Raw genomic sequence first — 23,843 nt, 5'->3', positions numbered from 1 at the left:
TGGACAACATAGTGAAGTCCCGTCTCTACAAAACATACAAAAACATTAGCCAGGCATGGTGGCACACACCAGTCGTTTCAGCTATTTTGGAGGCTGACACAGGAGGATCACTTGAGTCCAGGAGGTTAAGGCTGCAGTGAGGTGTGATTGTGCCACTGCACTGCAGCCTGGGCGATAGTGAGACCCTTTTTCCAAAAAAAAGGTTGTTTTTTTTTTTTTTAAATAAATGAATCAAGTATTCTGGAGTATAAAATAGAACTTAAAAGTTACCTTGTTTCTAGCAACACCACAGCTTACTAACAAGAATCCCAAAATGAGCCGAAGTGTTGGATATTCATATCCCTCCTTACCTCCTGGTTATCAGAACACAACACCACCTGGTGCAACTGGAGTGCCACCCTCTTCCTTGAATTACCCAAGTGGGCCACAAGCCTTTACTCAGGTAAACTTTTTGGGATTTTCTTTAATCTATTTCTCCATTTGGTTTAAACTGTATACACATGAAGAAAGTTTTAGGAAGATATATTATACATTTTTGTAACCAATTAGAATAATAATGGATATTTCATAAAGCCTTTGTCTTTATACATCTTTCCAGAACCAAAAGATTGGCCAAGAGATCTAGATTGCACTTTTGTTATTTACAGAGAAATTAACCACTTCCCTACACACTTAATAAAAGTTACTTACTTTGAAATTATATTTCTGTAGACTCCCTTAGGTGCTAATCATTTAACCACAAGCATGAGTGGATTAAGTCTACGTCCAGAGGGTCTAAGAGTTGTCAATCTTCTTCAAGAAAGAAACATGCTTCCGTCAACACCTTTGAAGCCTCCAGTTCCAAATTTACATGAAGACATCCAGAAACTCAACTGTAACCCAGAGTAAGGCTTCAGATGTGACATTGTGCATATCCGAAAAGTTTTCTAGTTTATTACAGGGGGCACATCAGGTGTTATGAATAAGCCGTACAAATTATTAATTTATGAAAGTTCTGGGTACAGAAGATAGAACTCTTTTTTTGTTTGTTTTTTTGAGACAGTCTCGCTCTGCCGCCCGGGCTGGAGTGCAGTGGCGCAATGTCCGCTCACTGCAAGCTCTGCCCCCAGGGTTTATGCCATTCTCCTGCCTCGGCCTCCCGAGAAGCTGAGACTACACGCGCCCGCCACCACACCCAGCTAGTTTTTTGTATTTTTAGTAGAGACGAGGTTTCACCATGTTCACCTGAATGGTCTCGATCTCCTGACCTCATGGGCTGCCTGCCTCGGCCTCCCAAAGTGCTGGGATTACAGGCGTGAGCCACTGCACCCGGCCAGAACTCTTTTTAATTAATTTATTTTTTTTTTTTGAGACGGAGTCTCACTCTGTCGCCCAGGGTGGAGTGCAATGGCCTGATCTCGGCTCACTGCAAGCTCCGCCTCCCAGGTTCACGCCATTCTCCTGCCTCAGCCTCCCAAGTAGCTGGGACTACAGGCGCCCACCACCACACCCAGCTAATTTTTTTGTTTTTAGTAGAGACGGGGTTTCACCATGTTAGCCAGGATGGTCTCGATCTCCTGACCTCGTGATCCACCCGCCTTGGCCTCCCAAAGTACTGCGATTACAGGCGTGAGCCACCGCGCCGGCCCAGAACTGTTTTATTTGTTTACTTAATAGAGATTTGAAAAGTCCTACCTTGAGGAATAGAGATGTAACTCCTGAACTGATTTTTTTCTTATCGGCTCTAATGAGATTATGATATTCATTTTCATTATGGTGGTTACATTCTTTCTTCAAAATCCAAAGCACAGGGATTTGATTCTACATAATCCTTTATTTGATGTCATTTAAAATTAATTTCATAACAAACATAATACCTTTTCCTCCTAAAAACTTACCATAAGCTTAAATGTGCGTGATCAATAATTTCTGATAAATTAAATTTGGTACCTTTACATTGTATTTAGAATCTTCAGCAAAACTGAACTTTTAAATAAACTTTGCAATTTGGGCCATCACCTAAGTTTAATTTAATTCCAGTGTCAACTAGGCTTACAAAACAAAAAATAAGTCATTTGATAGTTTAGACTGTTTTACACACAAGCCAAGAAGAGACTATATTTTAGTTATGTAATATAATCATCCACTCTATTTCTGCATAGGACTTAGATTTAAATATTTAAATAGGATAACATTTTAGAGAATCTATTGAAATATTTCATCTGTAATCTGATCCAGTATTAAAATGTATACCTTTTAAAATTTTGTGGTTGTTTTGTTCAAAAATAATCATAGCAGCAACTGATGCATACTCTTTACTTTGATATAGGTTATTTCGATGCACGCTGACTAGCATTCCTCAGACGCAGGCCTTATTGAATAAAGCCAAACTTCCTTTGGGGCTGCTGCTTCATCCTTTCAAAGACTTAGTGGTATGTTTCTTTTCTTTTCTTTTCTTTTCTTTTCTTTTCTTTTCTTTTCTTTTCTTTTCTTTTCTTTTTTTTTAGACGGAGTCTCCCTCTGTCGCCCAGGCTGGAGTACAGTGACGCAATCTTGGCTCACTGCAACCTCTGCCCTCCATGTTCAAGTGATTTTCCAGCCTCAGCCTCCCTAGTAACTGGGATTATAGGTGCCTGCCACCGCGCCTGGGTAATTTTTGTATTTTTAGTAGAGAGGGGGTTTCACCATCTTGGCCAGGCTGGTCTTGAACTCCTGACCTCGTGATCCACCTGCCTCAGTCTCCCAAAGTGCTGGGATTACAGGCATGAGCCACCGTGCCTGGCTCTTTTTTTTTTTTTTTTTTTTTCCTGAGACGGGGTCTCACTGTCGCCCAGGCTAGTGTGCAGTGCTGAGATCTCAGCTCACTGCAACCTACACCTCCCAGGTTCTGGCGATTCTCTTGCCTCAGCTTCCTAAGTAACTGGCATTATAGGCACCTGCCACCACACCCAGCTAATTTTTGTATTTTTAGTAGAGATGGTGTTTCACCATGTTGGCCAGACTGGTCTCGAACTGACCTCAAGTGATCTGCCCACCTCCCAAAGTGCTGGGATTTATAGGCGTGAGCCACTGCATCCAGCCTCTTTAGTGAAAGTAAATGTCTTTTGTGAGAAATATCTTAGTGGTGAAAATTTTCTGCAATGATGCAAGAATTACATCTAGAATTGGTTTGATCTATCTTTAGGAAGTCGATGATTGACAGATTACTTACAATTCAACCAAAAATTTTATTACTAAACACTTTCAAATACTAGATAAAGTAAGTATATTGCTGGAAAATTCAAAAAGTGCTGAATAGAATAGAGGTACTGAGAGAAACTAAATAAATGAATCATACTATTTTAATAGGTCGTGAATTATTTACCCATTAAAGTACTTTACTCGAGTCTCCCCCATTCTGCTTTCCTTGGAGTAAAATTTGTTATTTTAAAAAGTAGTTTTAAGCCAGAGATGGTGGCTCATGGCCTGTAATCCCAGCACTTTTGGAGGCCAAGGTGGGAGAATTGCTTGGGTCCAGGAGTTCAAGACCAGCCTAGTCCTGGCTACTTGGGAGGTTAGGGTGGGAGGATCACTTGAGCCTGGGAGGTTGAGGCTGCAGTGAGACATGATTGTACTACTGTACTTCAGCCTGGGTGACAGAGTGAGACCCTGTATCCAAAAAAAAAGTTATTTCAAAAGAGAAAAGAAGCTGATCTACCTTTGTCCTAAAGCTCTGTGGCCACATACTCTTGAGGATTGCTGACTTTCCCACAAGACACCTTCATTTGGTGACAGGATTTTTTTGGTGGTGATAGAATTTTATTGCCTACATTGATTTTTTTTTTTTTTTTTTTTTTTTTTAAGAAGCAGAGTGTTAACTATGTTGCCCAGTATTGGGTATGCGATTCTTCTCTTTAAAAAAATAGGCCGGGCGCGGTGGCTCAAGCCTGTAATCCCAGCACTTTGGGAGGCCGAGATGGGCGGATCACGAGGTCAGGAGATCGAAACCATCCTGGCTAACACAGTGAAACCCCGTCTCTACTAAAAAATACAAAAAACTAGCCGGGCGAGGTGACGGGCGCCTGTAGTCCCAGCTACTCGGGAGGCTGAGGCAGGAGAAGGGCGTAAACCCGGGAGGCGGAGCTTGCAGTGAGCTGAGATCCAGCCACTACACTCCAGCCTGGGCGACAGAGCGAGACTCCGTCTCAAAAAAAAATAAAATAAAATAAAAAATAAAAAAATAGATAAAGGCCAGGTGCAGTGGCTCACACCTGTAATCCCAGCACTTTGGGAGGCTGAGGTGGGCAGATCACCTGATTTCAGGAGTTCAAGACCAGCCTGGCCAACGTGGTAAAACTCATCTCTACCAGAAATAGAAAATTTAGCCGAGCATGACGACGCACATCTATAATTCCAGCTACTGGGGAGGCTGAGGCAAGGGAATTGCTTGAACCTGGGAGGTGGGAGGTAGAGGTTGCAGTGAGCCAAGATCCCACACTGCACTCCAACCTGGGCGATAGAGTGAGACTGTCTCAAAAAAAAAAAAAAAAAAAAAAAGATAAAGATACATATAAATAAATAAAACCTTTTTTTAAAGATGAGATGCTGTGTCACTTTGTTGTCCAAGGCACTAGCTCTCAGTTAAGTTGATCAGTATAAGCAAAAACATTTCTTTCACCTGTCTCAGGGTTTCTGGTAAATCAAAACAAATCTCCCCACATCTGATAGTCTTACAAAGACCCTTCCCATGTATTTACTGTCATTTATTTATTTATTTATTAGAGCCCGGGTCTCTCGTTGTCACCCAGGTTAGAGTGCAGTTCCATGATCATAGCTCACTGCAGCCTTGAACTCTTGGGCTCAAGCAGTCCTCCTGCCTCAGCCTCCAGACAGAGTAAGTGGTACTGTAGGCACTGGCCACTATACCCAGCTAAGACTTTAGAACTTTTAGTATGTAGGATAAACTTTAGGAGTGTAATTCCAAAGTTTAATTGATTATTTAAATTAACCTCACCTTACTTTATTACAGTTGAGAACTAAGTAAGCTTCTTAATGTAACATCGACAAACTTTGTAATAGTTTCATTGGTCATATATTTTAGAATGTTGATTTTTTTTCTTTGCCATTCATGCCAAAAGCACATTGTAAATTAACCATCTTGGTTTTATTTTTTTAACTTATTATTTAACTTATTATTTATTTTAAAACTTTTTTTTTTTTTTTTTTTGGTAGAGATGGGCTGTTGCTGTGTTGCTCAGGTTGGCCTCTAGCTCCTGGCCTCAAGTGATCCTCCTGCTTTGGCCTTCCAAAGCACTGGGATATTTTTATTTTTTTCCAAGATGGAGTCTTGCTCTGTTGTCCAGGCTGGAGTGCAGTGGTGCGATCTCGGCTCACTGCAACCTCTGCCTCCCGGGGTTGAAGCAATTCTCCTGCCTGAGCCTCCCGAGTAGCTGGGATTATAGACACCCACCATGACACCCAGCTAATTTTTGTATTTTTAGTAGAGACGAGGTTTCACCACGTTGGTCAGGCTGGTCTTGGACTCCTGACCTCGTGTTCCACCCACCTTGGCCTCCCAAAGTGCTGGGATTACAGGCATGAGCCACCATGCCCGGCCTATTTTTATTTTTAAAATAGAGAGAGGGTCTAACTTTCTTGCCCAGGTTGGTCTCAAACTCCTGGCCTCAAGTTATCCTCCTGCCTCAGCCTCCCACCAGAGTGCTGGGATTTTAGACATAGGTGTTAGCCACTGTGCCTGTCCTGCTATTTCAGTTTTGCAGTGTGAGTGTTCCATGAGAAAAAAAATGCTTTTTAAATTTTTATTTTATTTTATTTTTTGAGACTGGGTCTTGCTCCATTGCCCATGCTGGAGTGCAGTGGCTCAATCATGGCTCACTGCAGCCTTGACCTCCCAGGCTCAAGTGATCCTCCCACTTCAACCCAACTCACCACACTGGGCTAATTTTTTATATTTTTTGAGAGGGTCACGTTTCACTATGTTGCCCAGGCTGGTCTCAAACTCCTGGCCTTAAGCAGTCCTTCTACCTTGGCTCCCAAAGTGCTGGAATTACACATGTGAGCCACTGTGCCCAGCCAATAATTTTTTTTTTTTAAGACAACTTTTAATGAGAATGGTCTTGGAGCAAAATCATAGGATTTAAAAGTAATACATTTCAACTACATGGTTTTTGTGTATGGCAGTTTAGATACATCTTGTATTCTAGGTTTTCTCTAAAATGATAATATCCCAACAGTTATTTAGACAGGATGGATTCATGCTTATATTTTCAACATGATGATTATTGCATTTAATCTGTTTAAATTTAATTCTTTTTTTTTCAGCAATTGCCTGTGGTTACCTCCAGTACAATTGTGAGATGCCGTTCATGCAGGACATATATCAATCCTTTTGTCAGCTTTCTTGATCAAAGGAGATGGAAGTGTAACTTATGTTATCGAGTCAATGATGGTATGGGATGCTTTTTTGAAACATTTAAACATTTCTACTTGCATTGTAGGGAAATCAGATGATACAAATGTGCAGTTAAAAAAAAAAAAAAACTTATTTACCTGTAGTCAATCCTTCCACTCAGAAAACTACGGGTAACTTTTTTCTATGCATTTATATTTATAAATAAATTTAATTATTTACTTTTTAGGCAAAAAATGATGATAGTATTATATGGATATCCCATTTTTACATTGTATTGGGTATATAATAAGTGATATATTTCATGGTATTACTTAAGCCAGTAATTTAAGAAACATTTTTATGTAGAAATTGTCCCATGCCTTTTCTCTAGGGTGAAAGAAAATAAGTCCACAGAATAACTGCCCAGTTCATTCACTGCTGAATGAAGGGAGGTGGGCAGTGCTGGAAGATTAGTTGAATGTAGTTTTCTCAGTAATTGAGGAGGGGGAGATTTCTCTCAGTAACTATGTCGCAGTTTTTATTTGAGGAATGTAATGTAATCAATAGGGTTCTGTTCAGATTAGAGAAGGAAATGGGTATGCCAGTATCCACAGTGTCTGTTTGGAAGATTTGAGAAATAGAGGAATATAAGAGTTTTGTTTTTGTTTTTGTTTTTGAGATGGAGTCTCACTCTGTCACCCAGGCTGGAGTGCAGTGGCACGATCTTGGCTCACTGCAACTTCCTCCTCCCAGGTTCAAGTGGTTTTCCTGCCTCAGCCTCCTGAGTAGCTGGAATTACAGGCATCCACCCCCATGCTCTGCTAATTTTTATATTTTTAGTAGGGGCGGAGTTTCACCATGTCAGCCAGGCTGGTCTAGAACTCCTGACCTCAAGTGATCTGCCCACCTCAGCCTCCCAAAGTGCTGGGATTATAGGCATGAGCAACCACACTCAGCCAATAGTTTGTTTTTGTTTGTTTTTGAGACGGAGTCTCACTCTGTCACCAGCCTGGAGTGTAGTGACACGATCTCAGCTCACTGCAACCTCTATGCCTCCCAGGTTCAAGCAATTCTCCTGCCTCAGCCTCCTGAGAATACACCGGCCCTGGCCAGGAGTTTTTTAAAGCCAGTTTTATTGGCTGGGCACGGTGGCTCACGCCTCTAATCCCAGCACTTTGGGAGGCTGAGGCAGGTGGATCACCTGAGGTCAGGAGTTCGAGACCAGCATGGCCAACACGGTGAAACCCCATCTTTACTAAAAATACAACAATTAGCTGGGTGTGATGGCGGGCACCTATAATTTCAGCTGCTTGGGAGGCTGAGGCAGGAGAATCGCTTGAACCCAGGAAGCAGAGGTTTCAGTGAGCCGAGATCATGCCATTGCACTCCAACCTGGGCAACAGAGCGAGACTCCATCTCAAAAACAAACCAAACAGAGCCAGATGGAGTGGCTCACACCTGTAATCCCAGCACTTTGGGAGGCTGAGGTGGGTGGATCGCCTAAGGTCAGGAGTTTGAGACCAGCCTGGCCAATGTAGTGAAACCCCATCTCTACTAAAAATATTAAAAAATTAGCTGGGTGTGGTGGTAGGCACCTGTAATCCCAGCTACTTGGGAGGCTGAGGCAGGAGAATTGCTTGAACCCGGGAGGCAGAGGTTGCAGTGAACTGAGATTGCACCATTGCACTCCAGCCTAGGCAACAAGAACAAAATTCCGTCTCAAACAAACAAACGAACAAAACTCTGTCTCAAACGAACAAACAAACAAAACAAAACAAAAAAACAGTTTTATTGTTTGTGTGTGTGTTTTTAAGCTAAGAACTTTCTTTTGCACTATGATAATTCAGAAAATGGACATGTAGTATTTAGTTACCTTTAAAATCTTTATGTGTATGTGCTTTAATATACAAAATGAAATTGTAATAAAAACTGGAACCCCTTTCATATGCAAACCAGGCTATTTCATGAACTATAGCTTACCCTGTAGAGTGCATAGGGATTTGAATTTCTAAACAATTAGTAGGAAGACAGATACAATGATAATTTAGAAAATACTCTTTAACCACTAGTGTATTATAAGTGGTAAGTATGATGTTAGGTTAAGTGATGTTCCATAAAGGTCTCATTAATTAATGAAACTCACTAAACCTTATGACCTTGACCTCTGGAATTGTCTTACCATAGCTTCTAGTGCCAGCCAGTTTCTGTATATTTCATATGTGAAATGTTAATATCCTGTATAATTGTGAAATTTAAGCAAATAGGCCGGGTGTGGTGGCTCACGTCTGTAATCCCAGCGCTTTGGGAGGCTGAGGTGGGTGGATCACCTGAGGTCGGGAGTTCAAGACCAGCCTGACCAACATGGAGAAACCCCATCTCTACTAAAAGTACAAAAAATTAGCCGGGCATGGCAGCGCATGCCTGTAATCCTAGCTACTCGGGAGGCTAAGCAAGAGAATCACTTGAACTTGGGAAGTGGAGGTTGCAGTGAGCCAAGATCACGCCACTGCACTCCAGCCTAGGCAACAGAGTGAAACTCCGTCTCAAAAAAAAAACAAGAAAGTAATTGGCATTTAATGAGTTTTTATCATCTTTTCAAGCAAGAAAGTGGCCAAATGCAAAATATATTAAATTCTTTCAGTTTTTTCAATGTGTGTATTGTTAACTTTATATAGTTCCTGAAGAATTCTTGTACAACCCTTTGACCAGAGTTTATGGAGAACCTCACAGAAGACCAGAAGTTCAAAATGCTACTATTGAGTTTATGGCTCCTTCAGAATACATGGTAAGCTTCCATTTTTTAAATACAACATGCCCATTTTTTATTACCAGATTTTAAGTAAAACAATATAGCATCCTTTAACAAAATTTTATTCTATTCTATTCTATTCTATTTTGAGACAGAGTTTCACTCCCGTTGCCCATGCTGGATTGCAGTGGCGGGATCACAGCTCACTGCAGCCTCGACCTCCCGTGCTCAAGTGGTCCTCCCACCTCAGCCTCCTAAGTAGCTGGGTCTATGGGCATGCACCACCACACCTGGCTTACTTTTAGTAGAGACAGAGTTTTGCTATGTTGCCCAGGCTGGTCTTGAATTCCTGGGCTTGAGTAATCTGCCCACCTTGGCCTCCCAAAGTGCTGGGATTACAGATGTGAACCACTGTGCCCAGCCAAAATTTTATGTTTTTAGATGTGTAAAAGTGTAATACTTGTTTATTACTAAAGTAATTAATATATAAGGGTATATTTGAAAGGTAAAAGTTTATGTAAAGTCCCACTTAAGTGTCTTATGTGACATTCAGAAATTTCCAATATAATATTGGGCTCATATTTACTTTTTTTCTTTTTGAGATGGAGTCTCACTGTGTCACCCAGGCTGGAGTGCAGTGCTGTGATCTTGGCTCACTGCAACCTCCGCCTCCTGGGTTCAAGCAATTCTTCTGCCTCAACCTCCTGAGTAGCTGGGATTATAGGCATGAGCCACCGCACCTCGCTAATTTTTGAATTTTTAGTAGAGACAGGGTTTCTCCATGTTGGTCAGGCTGCTTTTGAACTCCTGACCTTGTGATCTGCCCACCTTGGCCTCCCAAAGTGCTGGGATTACAGGCATGAGCCACTGCGCCCGGCAGGTTCATATTTACTTATAAGTTACAGTCAGTTTTTTTTCCCCTATTGCTTCATTTTTCCTTCATATAAATTTTTTTTCTATTAGAAATAATTCTGTGATGAATGTCCTCTTGCAAATATTGTTCTTTTCTATACCCACGAGAATATCTGAGGTCTTGTGTTTTAAAACTAATAACTATGCCTAATGTTTTTGTTGTTTAATGTTTGTTTCTTTTACAGAGGAGGGTCTCACTTTGTTGCTGAAGCTAAAGTGCAGTGGCACTATCATAACTCACTGTAGCCTCAACTTCATGGGCTCAAGCAATTCTCCTGCCTCAGCCTCCCAAGTAGCTGGGACTACAGGCATGTACGACCATGCCCTGCTAGTTTTTTTAAAGACTTTTAGAGACAAAGTCTCACTATGTTGCTTAGGCTGGTCGTGAGTGCCTAATGTTTAATTAACACTTTATATTTTATAAAGCACTTACACTTTTGATCATCACAAACAATATTCTGAAGCAAGCTAGAAAAATGCTGTTAATCCTCTTTTACAGATATGAAAACAGACTTAGGTTAAGTGACTTGCCAAATTTCATTTAGTAGTAGAACTAGCATAATAATTTAGGCCTTTTGATTTGGTTACTCTTTCACCATGCCATAATTGTCTCTTGGGAAAAGGGAATATGAAGATAAGTCTCATATTTTAATACTTTTAATATTTTATTGTATTTTGGCTGGGCACAGTGCCTCCTGCCTGTAATCCCAGCACTTTGGGATGCCAAGCCAGGCAGATCATGAGGTCAGGAGTTTGAGACCACCTGGCCAACATGATAAAACTGCATCTCTACTAAAAATACAAAAATTAGCCAGGCCTGGTGGCAAGTGCCTGTAATCCCAGCTACTCGGGAGGCTTAGGTAGGAAAAACACTTGAAACCGGAAGGCAGAGGTTGCAGTGAGCCAAGGTTGCACCACTGCACCCCAACCTGGGCAAAAGAGCAAAACTCCATCTCAAAAAAAAAAAAAAAAAAGGAAATTAATATATTTTTGTGTCTTTATCTGGGTACTTGGGTCCATTTTTGTGTAAACTTATGAGGAACCAGTCTCTTCACCACAGAAAAGCTTCAATATAGAAAACATTTTGTTGGCCAGGCGCGGTGGCTCACACCTGTAAATCCCAGCACTTTGGGAGGCCTAGGCGGCTGCTCACTGGAGGTCAGGAGTTCAACACCAGCCTGACCAACATGGTGAAACCCCGTCTCTACTAAAAGTACAAAAATTAGCCAGACATGGTGACATATGCCTGTAATCCCAGCTATTCGGGAGGCTCAGGCGGGATAATCGCTTGAACCAGGCAGGCAGAGGTTGCAGTGAGCCAAGATTGCGCCCCTGCACTCCAGCCTGGGCAACAATGCGAGACTCCGTCTCAAAAAAAAAAAAAAAGAAAACATTTTGTTGCACTTAAGTGGTTGGTAATAGCCATCCACAGAGTAGGTGTTCTTTTATTGGATTAAAACAAAAAAAAAAGAAGCACGAAGCACTTGTTCTTTTAATTTTACCTTCCTGGTTTCCCTTTATCACCCATGCTTTGCAAAAATTGCTTCCTTTAAATTTAGAAACTTTCCTATAGCAGAAGGTTTTTACTCCTTTCTGTCTTATCTCTTGAGGGACAGGTTGTGTGGATTTGGCAAGTGATTCATACAAAAATATATAAAAGTACAGCTGACTCTGTATCCATGGGTTCTGCATCTGTGGATTCAACTACCCACAGATCGAAAATGTTCAGAAAAACACGGTAAAAAATATTATAGGACAGACATGGTGGCTCACACCTGTAATACCAGCACTTTGGGAAGCCAAGGCAGGAGGATTGCTTGAAGCCAACAGTTCGAGACCAGCCTGGGCAACATAGGGAGACCCAAATCTCTACAAAAAATTTCAGGAATTGTGGTGTGTGCTTGTAGTCCCTGGTACTTGGGAGGCTGAGGTGGAAGGATCGCTTGAGCCCCGGAGTTCAAGGCTGCAGCAAGCTATGATTGCGTTGCATCACTGCACTCCAGCCTGAGTGACAAAGCAACACCTTCTCTCTTAAAAAAAAAAAAAATACTAATTTTAATATACAGCATAGCAACTATTTACATAGCATTTGTGTTGTATTTGGTATTACTTTAAAAATCTAGAGATGATTTAAAGTATACAGAAGGATGTGCATAGGATATATGCAAATAATATACCATGTGTGTAAGTGAATTAAGCATCCTTAGATTTTGGTATTCGAGGTGGGAGATCATAGAACTAATCTCTTGTGGATACCAAGGGAAGATTGTATACTACATACCCAGTTCTGATTGTGGCTATATGATGCTTTTTACTGACTTGAGAACAAATCTTTGGATTTGGAAGTTTAAAATACAGTCTTGGCCGGGTGCGGTGGCTCACGCCTGTAATCCCAGCACTTTGGGAGGCCAAGGCAGGCGGATCACCTGAGGTCAGGAGTTCAAGACCAGCCTGGGCAAAATGATGAAACCCTGTCTCTACTAAAAAAAATACAAAAATTAGCCGGGCATGGCAGCGTGTGCCTGTAATCACAGCTATTCAGGAGGCTGAGGCAAGAATCTCTTGAACCCAGGAGGCAGAGGTTGCAGTGAGCCGAGATCTCACCACTGCACTCAGCCTGGGGGACAGGGCAAGACCCCACCTCAAAAGCAAACAAAAAAAATTAGTCTTACATTTTTATGAGATTTGACTGTAATTTGTTGGTTAAATAACCAGCTGAAGCTAACTTGTAACTTTCAGAGCTATAATTTCCCTAAATTGTGAAATTCAACACATATTGAAAAATCAATAAAACATAAATATTCAGGTTACCAAATCATTATAAACTAAACACTTTTGTTAGTATAATCCAAGCCAAGAAATTGAACCTTGCTAATACTCCCAGAATCCCTTCTCTTTTTTTTTGGAGATGGAGTCTCTGTCGCCCAGGCTAGAGTGCAGTGGCATAGTCTTGGCTCACCGCAGCCTCCATCTCCCAGGTTCAAGCGATCTTCCTGCCTCAGCCTCCCAAGTAACTGGGACTACAGGCGCCTGCCACCACATCCGGCTAATTTTTGTATTTTTAGTAGAGATGGGGGTTTCGCCATGTTGGTCAGGCTGGTCTCGAACTCCTGACCTCAGGTGATCTGTCTGCCTTGGCCTTCCAAAGTGCTGGGATTATAGGTGCGAGCCACCACGCCTGGCCACAGGCCCTTCTGATTACATCTCTTCCCCTTCCTGTCCTAGAGAAAACACTCTTCTGAATTATCGCAATCACAGAGTCATTTTAAAGTATACATCTATAAACAATATAGTATAGCTTTGCATGTTTATTAGAATCTCTACTCAATTTGTAAATGCTTTTTAAATTGTTTTGCTGTATGTGTACCCAGCAAATAAGTTTAAACTTAATCCTGTTAAATGTACTTAACAAGATCTTTTTTTCTTCAGTTACGACCACCTCAGCCTCCAGTGTATCTCTTTGTATTTGATGTGTCTCACAATGCAGTCGAAACTGGATACTTGAATTCAGTTTGCCAGAGTTTGTTAGACAATCTGGATTTGTAAGTTTCTCAATTCAGCTTAAATATGAAACTAATAGTATTTTCTAAATGAATAAGTAATTTTTTTGAAATTAAAAAAAAAGTTGTATAATTATGTTCTAAAACTCCACCTAAATCAGTTGTTAATTTAGGCCTCACTTTCTCTTAGAAACATTATTTTTAAACCTGTAGTTGGTAGGAAGAATAATGTAATGAACTTCCAGGCACCGGTCACCGAGATTCATCATCTTCAACATTCTGCTCTTCTTGCTTCATCTCATCCTCCCCCTTTCATGCATATACCTTTTCCCACCTTGAGTATTTTAAGGCAAATTTCAGCCAGCATACTGTTTAACCTATACATACTTCAAGATTAACTTTTATACCTAACTATAATACTAAAGCATCAAGCAAAATTTGCAGTAATTCCACATATGATCTAATACCCAGTTTATTTTTTGTTCCTGGTTGTCTCAAAAATGCCTTTTTACTGTCAGTTTATTGGAGTAAGAATTTAAACAGTATACACATATTGCATTTGGTTATCAAGTGTCTTAAGTCTCTTAAAATAACTATTTCCAGTGGTTTTTAGAGACCTAGTGTAACCCATCAAAGTTAATGTGACCTTTCTATGTAATGAAGTATAGTGCTTGTGTGTGGTGTGGAGGCATATAGAAGGCTAAATTTCATCACAAGTGGAGTAACTCCTTCACTTTGGTGAAAAGCTCATTCTTGTTCCTGCCGGCATTTATATTTTTAATGTTATAGATTGTGAATGGGGATTGTGAATTGATGAGATTGTCACTGACTCACCCATGCATGAACAAGAGTGAAAAACAGTTTGCCCTTCCCCTTATATAATTGTAGTTCCATCTATTTGTAGTTCTTTAAAATAGATGCTTTTGCTCTTCTTTGTTCTTAAATATTACAGTTTCTGTATCATAATATTTTGAAGCATGCTTTATAACTTAAAATCATCTGCAAAATTTCATTAATAGTTTTCAGTATTTTTAACCTACTATTTCCTAAGTGATTATATGTAAGTTTACATAGCTATACTTGGTTTTGGATTGTTGTATTATGGCTGTTTTTTGTTTATTGTTTGGCTTATGTGTAGTGTTTTCCCTTTCAGTCAGATATGTTTTCATGGTAAACATTGAGTGGTTTAAACATTTGTTTGTGTTGGGCCAATTTCTATAATATTGAATTAGATATTTTCATGTAACTCTTAGGACATATTTTATGTGTATATTTGTATATGGTTAAAACTTGATAAAATAGTCTTCTGAATTTGTCTTTAGGCTTCCTGGCAACACTAGAACAAAAATTGGCTTCATAACATTTGACAGTACAATCCATTTCTACAGTCTTCAAGAAGGTCTCTCTCAACCTCAGATGCTAATAGTTTCAGATATTGAAGGTATAGATTTATTGAACTACTTTCATAATTTTTCAGTTTTAGAAGTATTTCTTTATTACTTGATGAATTGGATGTGTGTTGTTTGTACTATGTCAAGGAAAATCTTGAGTATAAAATCATGATTGTTGGAGTTGTAAGAGTCTTTCAGTGCAATCTCTCATTTTATGGAAGAGGAAGTGGGGGTTATGGAGACAACATGAATTCTGAACAAGGTAACAAAAACAAGTTAATGTTAGAACTCAGATTAAATTGAGGCTTTTTTCCCCCTTTTTCCCATTTATTCATTCAAAAAGTATTTGAGGATAGACATATAGAGCAAAGAAATAGAACTGAGAGCTCAGAATATAGCCTAGCATATATAGTCAATTGATTTTTTTTTTTTTTTTTGAGATGGAGTCTTATTCTGTCTCACAGGCTATAGTGCAGTGGCACGATCTTGGCTCACTGCAGCCTACGCCTCCCAGGTTCAAGCAGTTCTCCTGCCTCAGCCTCCCGAATAGCTGGGAAGACAGGCATGCAACACCATGCCCAGCTAATTTTTGTATTTTTAGTCGAGATGAGGTTTCACCATGTTGGCCAGGCTGTCTCAAACTCCTGATCTCAAGTGATCTGCCTCTCTTGGCCCCACAAAGTACTGGGATTACAAGCATGAGCTACCAGGCCCAGCCAGTCAATTGATTTTTTGACAGCGGTGCCTGAACCAATCAGTGGGAGAAGAGACAGTTTTTTCAACAAATAGTTATGGCAGTACTGCCTATGCAAAAGAATGAGGTTGGACCTTTAGCTTATACCATGTAAAGAAAATTAACTTGAAATGGACTAAAGACCTAAACTTAAGAGCTATAAGTATAAAACAGGGCAAATATTTATGCCACTAGATTGTGAAACATTGGAACCCTGATGCATTGCTGCTCAGAATGTAAAATGGTATAACTGCTGTGGAAAATACCTTGGCAGTTCCTCAAAGTTAATGGTGAATTACCACATGATGTAGCAATTCCACCGTTCAATATATACTCCAAAAAATTGAAAGCAGGGACTCAAGCAGATGCTTGTGCATCCTTGTTTATAGCAATAGCAATCATTCACAATAGCCAAAAGGTGGAAACACCCCAAGTAGTCATCAACAGATGAATAGATAAACAAAATGTGGTATAAATGTATAATGGGGACGGGCGCGGTGGCTCACGCCTGTAATCCCAGCACTTTGGGAGGCTGAGGCCGGCGGATCACAAGGTCAAGAGATCGAGACCGTCCTGGCCAACATGGTGAAACCCCGTCTCTACTAAAAATACAAAAATTAATTAGGTGTGGTGGCGTGCGCCTGTAGTCTGAGTTACTCGGAAGGCTGGGGCAGGAGAATGTCATGAACCTGGGAGGACGTGGAGCTTGCAGTGAGCCCAGATCGTGCCACTGCACTCCAGTCTGGACAACAGTGAGACTGCATCTCAAAAAAAAAAAAAAAAAAAAAAGGACAAAAAAAAAAGTATAATGGAATATTATTCAGCCTCAAAAAAACAATGAAATTCTCACACGTGCTACAATGTGGATGCACCTGGAAAACATACTAAGTAAAATAAGCAAGACACAAAACGACACAAATATTGTATGGTTCCACTTATATACAATACCTAGAATAGGCAAATTCATAGAGACAGAAAATGGAATAGAGGTTACCAGGTGCTGGGGGGGAAGGGCAATCAATAGGGAGTTATCATTATTATTATTTTTTTTTTTGAGATGGAGTTTTGCTCTTGTTGCCCAAACTGAAGTGCAATGGCACCATCTCCACTCACTGCAACCTCCGCCTCCCAGGTTCAAGCAATTCTCCTACCTCAGCCTCCTGAGTAGCTGGGATTATAGGTGCGTGCCACCATGCCCAGCTAATTTTTTGTATTTTTAGTAGAAACGGGGTTTCACCATGTTAGCCAGGCTGGTCTTGAACTCCTGACCGCAGGTGATCCACCCGCCTCTGCCTCCCAAAGTGCTGGGATTACAGGTGTGAGTCACCGCGCCTGGCTATTACTATTTTTTTAAAGACAGAGACTCTGTCTCCCACGTTGCAGCGCAGTGGTGCAATCATAGCTCGCTGCAGCCTTGAAGCCCTGGGCTCAAGCGATCCTTCCACCTCAGCTTTTCAAGTAGCTAGGACTACAGGTACACGCTACCATGCCCAGCTAATTTTTAAAATTTCTTGTGGAGCCAAGGTCTTGCTAAGTTGCACAGGCTGGTCTCAAGCTTTTGGCCTTAGGCAGTCCTTTCACCTCGTCCTCCCAAAGTGTTGGGAGTACAGGCATGGGCCACACCTGGCCAGGCCTTATTTTTTTGTAAAAAGAAACAAACTATAGAAATGTAGAAAGTGATTAACCTTGTAATCTTCCACCACTCTCTTCCCAGTTTACTCCCTTTCTAAGGAAGAATTACTAAGCAAGAATAAATGTGAATCCTGAGAGGCTCATCTGAAGTGGGCAGTTAGCATACCTTCTGATTCGCTTGATTTTGCAGTCCCATTAATTTTCTTTGTTTGTTTTGTTTTGTTTTGTTTTGTGTTTTTGGAGACAGTCTTGCTTTGTTGCCCAGGCTGCAGTGCAGTGGCGCAATCTCAGCTCACTGGCTCACTGCAGTCTCTGCCTCCTAGGTTCAAGTGATTCTCATGCCTCAGCCTTCCGAGTAGCTGGGATTATAGGTGTGTGCCATTATGCCAGCTAATTTTTTGTATTTTTTAGTAAATATGGGGTTTCACTATGTTGGCCAGTCTGGTCTCAAACTCCTGGCCTCAAGTGAACTGTCCACCTTGGCCTCCCAAAGTGCTGGGATTACAGCAGGCATGAACCACCATGCCCGGCCTCCATAGTCCCTTTTTTTTTTCTTTTTCTTTTTTTTTTTTTTTTTGAGAAGGAGTCTTGCTCTGGCACCCAGGCTGGAGTGCAGTGGCGCAATCTCGGCTCATTGCAGCCTCTGCCTCCTGGGTTCAAGCAATTATTTGCCTCAGCCTCCCGAATAGCTGGGATTACAGGCGCCCACCACCATGCCTGGCTAATTTTTGTATTTTTAGCAGAGACAGGGTTTCACCATCTTGGCCAGGCTGGTCTTGAACTCCTGACCTCGTGATCCACCCGCCTCGGCCTCCCAAAGTGCTGGGATTATAGGCATGAGCCACCGCACCTGGCCCGTAGTCCCTTTTTAAAGGCACTGGTGTGGGCCTTTTTTTTTTTTTTCTTTTGAGACGGGTCTTGATCTGTCCCCCAGGGTGGTGTGCAGTGGCGCCATCTCAGCTCACTGCAACCTCTGCCTCCCGGGTTCAAGCAATTCTCCTGCCTCAGCCTCCCAAGTAGCTGGGACTACAGGTGCCCACCACCATGCCTGACTAACTTTTTGTATTTTTACTAGAGATGGGTTTCATCACATTGGTCAGGCTGGTCTCAAACTCCTGACCTTGTGATCTGCCCGCCTCGGCCTCCCAAAGTACTGGGATTACAGGCATGAGCCACCGTGCCTGGCCGACCTTCTTTATAAGAAAGCATACGCTTTGTGAATGACAGAGCTATTGGTGAGCTGTATTGCTTCCTTATAAAGACAGCATTCTTGTGTGTCATGTTAGTCAAAAAGATGTCTCAATGCCAATAGTGTATCTTTGGCTGGCTTCCAGGGCTAGCCATTTAAAAAAAAAAAAAAGGGTCAAAGCAGAATTGTAAATTATTATCTTTAGCCTAAGAAGCATAGCACTTACACAAACCCGTATTCAGTGAGTACAGATCAATATTTTCTTTTTTTCTTTCTTTTCTTTTTTTTTTTTTTTTTTGAGACAGGGTTTCAACCTCCTGCCTAGCCTGGGAGTGCAGTGGTGCAATCTTGGCTCACTGCAGCCTCAGCCTCCTGGGCTCAAGGAATCCTCCCACATAGCTGGGACTATAGGCATGCACCACCATGCCTGGCTCGTTTTTGTATTTTTTATAGAGACAAGGTTTTACCGTGTTGCCCAGGCTGGTCTCAAACTCCTGAGTTCAAGTGATTCACTTACCTCAGCCTCTCAAAGTGCTGGGATTACAGGCGTGTACTGCTGCACCCAGCCCAGATAAATATTTTCTAATTGGGAGGCTATACCTTTTACAAGGTAGCAGACAAGAAGCAGAAAATTTGCAGTAGATACCTGTATCATTGTGGTTTTTTGGTGACTCTTTGGACACATGTAAACAGTGCTACAATAGTGGAGGAGGTGGCTTATTTTTAAGGAAGGGGTGGTTAATTGCATTAGTGTTGTATTTTTGGAACACTTTTAATTATTATATTTTGTTTAAAATAAATATGTATTTCTTCTTTCAGATGTTTTTATACCTATGCCAGAGAACTTATTAGTAAACTTAAATGAAAGTAAAGAGGTAAGGCACATTTTCCTACCTGACATGTTTAATTGAAATATTGAAGGAATATGTTTTTGAAATGAGCTTTAAGTAAAATTTTTATTATTTCTGTGACATTTCTAAGATGTGTAGCATTTTATATTTGCTCTTATAATTAGATGAACAGCTCTTGAGTTCCACCTTGAGCTGATCATTTTTAAGTCTAATGAAGCAAGTTATTTGTAGTAGGGAAGAAAATAAGCATATTCCATAAAGGAGGAACACCTGAAGGAAATCTGTCTTGCCAGCCATTTGGGAAGTTGGGAGGGTTGCTGAGATAAAGCTTCTGGTCACTACATAGAAGCACATTAGGTAGGCTGCTTTCAGTGCCCTTTGCTTTTCTGATTCACAGAGTGTCATTGGGGTCAGTTCAGAAGAAACTCTTATTACCTGCCTGGAAATTGCCATGAGATAATACAGTGAGAGGTGAACAGAATGTGTCTGAAGGGGGGATGTTGTCTACCCTGTACATGCATATATGCCGTAGGGGTAACATTTTAACTAGCAAGTCTATGGTCTCTGCTGTTGGCAATGGTGACTGTGCCATAGTGCGAAGTATTTTTTTCCCCATTAACTCTATTTGTACAACCTAACCTGTAAAGGTAGTTGTTTTTCTTTTGTAGTGCTATTACTAGTTGACAAAGTTACTGGATATATTAGATTTGCAACAGGGAACAGCTAAACTCACTTTGGTACTTAAAAGAATAAAGTATGTAGAGGTGATGGAGAAGGCCATATTTCATGGCATTAAAATATAACAAATCTCTGAACTGTGATGGTTCTTTTGGATACATTTTGGACTTATAGTCTTGCTGGACTACTGCATGTGCAAGAACTGTAAGGCCCCAACTTTGATTTGTCTTGCTTGCCAATTTATAATGTTGACTTAAAATGGCTTTCTTGTCATTTGACCAACTTCATTGTTTAGTGTCTGTAGACTCTCTGACCATCATCATGACTCAATGTCTTGTCTATTGTATTAGATACTGACTGAATGTGAAAAAAAATTTTAATTGTGACACTCTTGAGTTTTCTTGCTTTATTTTATAAGCTCGTGCAAGATTTACTGAAAACTTTGCCACAAATGTTTACTAAGACTCTGGAGACCCAGAGTGCCTTGGGTCCTGCACTGCTGGCTGCCTTTAAGCTGATGTCTCCAACTGGTGGTCGAATGTCTGTCTTTCAAACACAACTCCCAACTCTTGGAGTGGGAGCCCTGAAACCACGAGAGGAACCAAACCACAGGTCATCTGCTAAGGTTAGAGAGTCATGAAATGTCTGATAAGGTTTATGCTGGTGTTCCACCTCTGTGACCACAGAGCTTGTTTTTTCTTTAAATTTATTTGTCAATTGTTGGGAGGAGGGACTATAAGGAAATTAACTTTTATGTAGACGTTTTTATTTTGTTACATTTTTCTCTACCTGATTCATCCTTCCTTAATTTTTAATATCTTTAGCAGGCCACTAGCAATTCAGTCTGCCTTCAGAGAAATAGTCTGGGAGACTAACAGCATATGCTTGACAGGGACAAAGAGAACCTGATTGACCAGTTAAGAATAGTCTTATTTGGCTGGGCGTGGTGGCTCATGCCTGTAATCCCAACATTTTGGGAGGCCAAGACAGGCGGATCACCTGAGGTCGGGAGTTTGAGACCAGCTTGACCAACATGGAGAAACCCCGTCTCTACTAAAAATACAAAATTAGCCGGGTGTGGTGTCACATGCCTGTAATCCCAGCTACTCAGGAGGCTGAGGCAGGAGAATCGCTTGAACCTGGGAGGCGGAGGTTTCAGTGAGCTGAGATTACGCCATTGCACTCCAACCTGGGCAACAAGAGCAAAACTCCATCTCAAAAAAAAAGAAAAGAAAAATAATAGTCTTATTTGGCACATCGATGGCCAAGGTGCTTGTGTGCACCTTGTGTGCATAAACTTTAAAGTTTTTGAGACCCATATTTCCCAAAAGATGAAAGAGAGACCTGTGTACCATACTGGGTATTATATCATTCCTGGAGTCAGACTGCCTATTCTCACTGTTTATTACATGTGGGAACTTGAAAAATTAATTTCTTTACCCCTTTGTTTCTTTATATATAAGGTGAAAATAAAGGGTCAGGTGTGGTGGCTTATGCCTATAGTCCCAGCCCTTTGGGAGGCTGAGTTGGAAGGACTGATTGAGCTCAGGAGTTTGGGACCAACCTGGGCAACATAGTGAGACCCTGTCCCTACAAAAATACAAAAAAATTAACCAGGTGTGATGCTGAGAGCCTGTAGTCCTAGCTACGCTGGAGGCTGAGGTGAGAGGATCACTTGAACCCAGGAGGCTGCAGTGAGATCGTGCCACTACACTCCAACTTGGGAAACAACAACAACAAAAAAGATGACTGGGTGCGGTGGTTCATGCCTGTAAGACCGTGCTTTGGGAGGCTGAGGCGGGTGGATAACCTGAGGTCAGGAGTTCGAGACCAGCCTGGCCAACACGATGAAACCCCATCTCTATAAAAAATACAAAAATTGGCCGGGCATGGTGGCTCATGCCTGTAATCCTAGCACTTTGGGAGGCCAAGGTGGGTGGATCACGAGGTCAGGTGTTCGAGACCAGTCTGACCAGCATGATGAAACCCTGTCTCTACTAAAAATACAAAAATTAACCAGGCATGGTGGCACACGCCTGTAATCCTAGCTACTCAGGAGGCTGAGGCAGGAGAATCGCTTGAACCTGGGAGGCGGAGGTTGCAGTGAACTGAGATTGTGCCACTGCACTCCAGCCTGAGCAACAGAGTAAGACTCTATCTCGAAACAACAACAACAACAAAAAAAAAACCGGAAAATTAGCCGGGGGTGGTGGTGTGCACCTGTAGTCCCAGCTACTTGGGAGGCTGAGGCATAAGAATTGCTTGAACCCGGCAGGAGGAGCCTGCAGTGAGGTAGCTGAGGTAACGCCACTGCCCTCCAGCCTGGGTGACAGAGTGAGACTCTGTCTCAAAAAAAGAAAGAAAATAATGATAGCACTTACCTCTTAGGGTAGTTGAAAGGACTAAGTAAGTATTACACATGAATTGTTTAGAACAGTTTCCAGCATTCTGAACATTTAATAGATTTTAGTTACAATAAAAAAATCTTTGCCAACTATGAAATTATTATAGTAAATGTATTTCTTTTTAAAAGTAAATACAGAAAATTTTAAAAAACATATGTGTGTGTGTGTGTGTGTATATATATATATTTTTTTTTTTTTAAATAAATAGAGCCATGTTGCCCAGGATGGTCTCAAACTCCTGGGCTCGAGCAATCCACCCACCTCGGCTTCCCAAAGTGCTAGGATTACAGGTGTGAGCCACCACGCCTGGCTAGAACTTACAGAAAATTGCTAAGCAGTACTTGCTTCTTAATGAAAAACCAAGTAGTACCATACAGGAAAAGGACTTCGTAGAATGCCCAGAAATAATTGCAATTGTTGTTAACATCATGATATATGTAGATGTGTATTTAGATTTTATGACAATGTAATGATTTTTTTAAATGTCTCTTTGTAATTTATTATAAATAGGATATACACCTGACACCATCCACTGACTTCTATAAGAAATTAGCCTTGGACTGTTCTGGTCAGCAAGTAGCCGTTGACTTATTCCTTCTCAGTGGACAGTATTCTGACTTGGCTTCTCTGGGTAAGTTCTTTGTAATCTTTTTTTTTTTTTCTGTTAAATGAATATCAAAATGGTACTTATATGATAGTCTTCTAAATATAGGACAAAGTCAAAGAATATGTATGTCCTTGGGAGAGTTAGTCAGTCAGTTTAGTCTATTAAAAACCTCATAGTCTTCTAGTCCGAACATTTAGTAATAGAGAAATTTCTATGCTACTATTTAAAGGAATGCAGGCCGGGTATGATGGCTCATGTCTGTAATCCTAACAACTTGTGAGGCCTATGCAGGAGGATTATTTGAGCCCAGGAGTTTGAGACCAACCTGGGCAACATAGGAAGACCCTGTATTTACAAATAATATATATATATATATATATATATATATTTTTTTTTTTTAATAAAAAACTATCCAGCATGGTGGCACACACCTGTGGTCCCAGCTACTTGGAAGACTGAGGTGGGAAGAGTGCTTGAGGTGGGGAGGTCAAGGCTGCAGTGAACCCCATGGTATCACTACTGCACTCCAACCTGGGTGACAGAATGGGACTCTGTCTCAAAAAAAGGGAATGAAATATCCTTTCTGACAGTAGTTTACCTTGGAAAGTTAAAGAAAGATTGATTCCTGGCCGGGCGCGGTGGCTCAAGCCTGTAATCCCAGCAATTTGGGAGGCCGAGACGGGCGGATCACAAGGTCAGGAGATCGAGACCATCCTGGCTAACACGGTGAAACCCCGTCTCTACTAAAAAATACAAAAACCTAGCTGGGCGAGGTGGCGGACGTCTGTAGTCCCAGCTACTCAGGAGGCTGAGGCAGGAGAATGGC

General features: G+C 41.2%; 1 protein-coding gene across 3 annotated transcripts in view; it reads left to right on the top strand.

Moving 5' to 3' along the window:
- SEC24A (SEC24 homolog A, COPII coat complex component) overlaps positions 1-23,843 on the top strand; it is a 79,056-nt gene that overhangs the window by 24,406 nt on the left and 30,807 nt on the right. For 2 of the 3 annotated variants that reach the window (XM_038007722.2, XM_073010678.1), the window contains exons 5-14: positions 282-442; positions 712-884; positions 2,309-2,411; positions 6,301-6,427; positions 9,046-9,155; positions 13,461-13,573; positions 14,854-14,972; positions 19,296-19,351; positions 20,424-20,630; positions 22,921-23,041. In XM_038007722.2, coding sequence (XP_037863650.2) covers positions 282-442; positions 712-884; positions 2,309-2,411; positions 6,301-6,427; positions 9,046-9,155; positions 13,461-13,573; positions 14,854-14,972; positions 19,296-19,351; positions 20,424-20,630; positions 22,921-23,041 — 1,290 coding nt within the window. Of the gene's footprint in view, positions 1-281; positions 443-711; positions 885-2,308; positions 2,412-6,300; positions 6,428-9,045; positions 9,156-13,460; positions 13,574-14,853; positions 14,973-19,295; positions 19,352-19,724; positions 20,394-20,423; positions 20,631-22,920; positions 23,042-23,843 lie in introns of those variants that run through there. The other variant, XM_008014473.3, reaches the window with a different exon arrangement.

This window comes from Chlorocebus sabaeus, chromosome 23 (assembly GCF_047675955.1).
Source record: "Chlorocebus sabaeus isolate Y175 chromosome 23, mChlSab1.0.hap1, whole genome shotgun sequence".
Lineage (NCBI taxonomy): Eukaryota > Metazoa > Chordata > Mammalia > Primates > Cercopithecidae > Chlorocebus > Chlorocebus sabaeus.
Note: the sequence above shows the minus strand (reverse complement) of the source record. Positions and strands in the feature narration are given on the sequence as shown.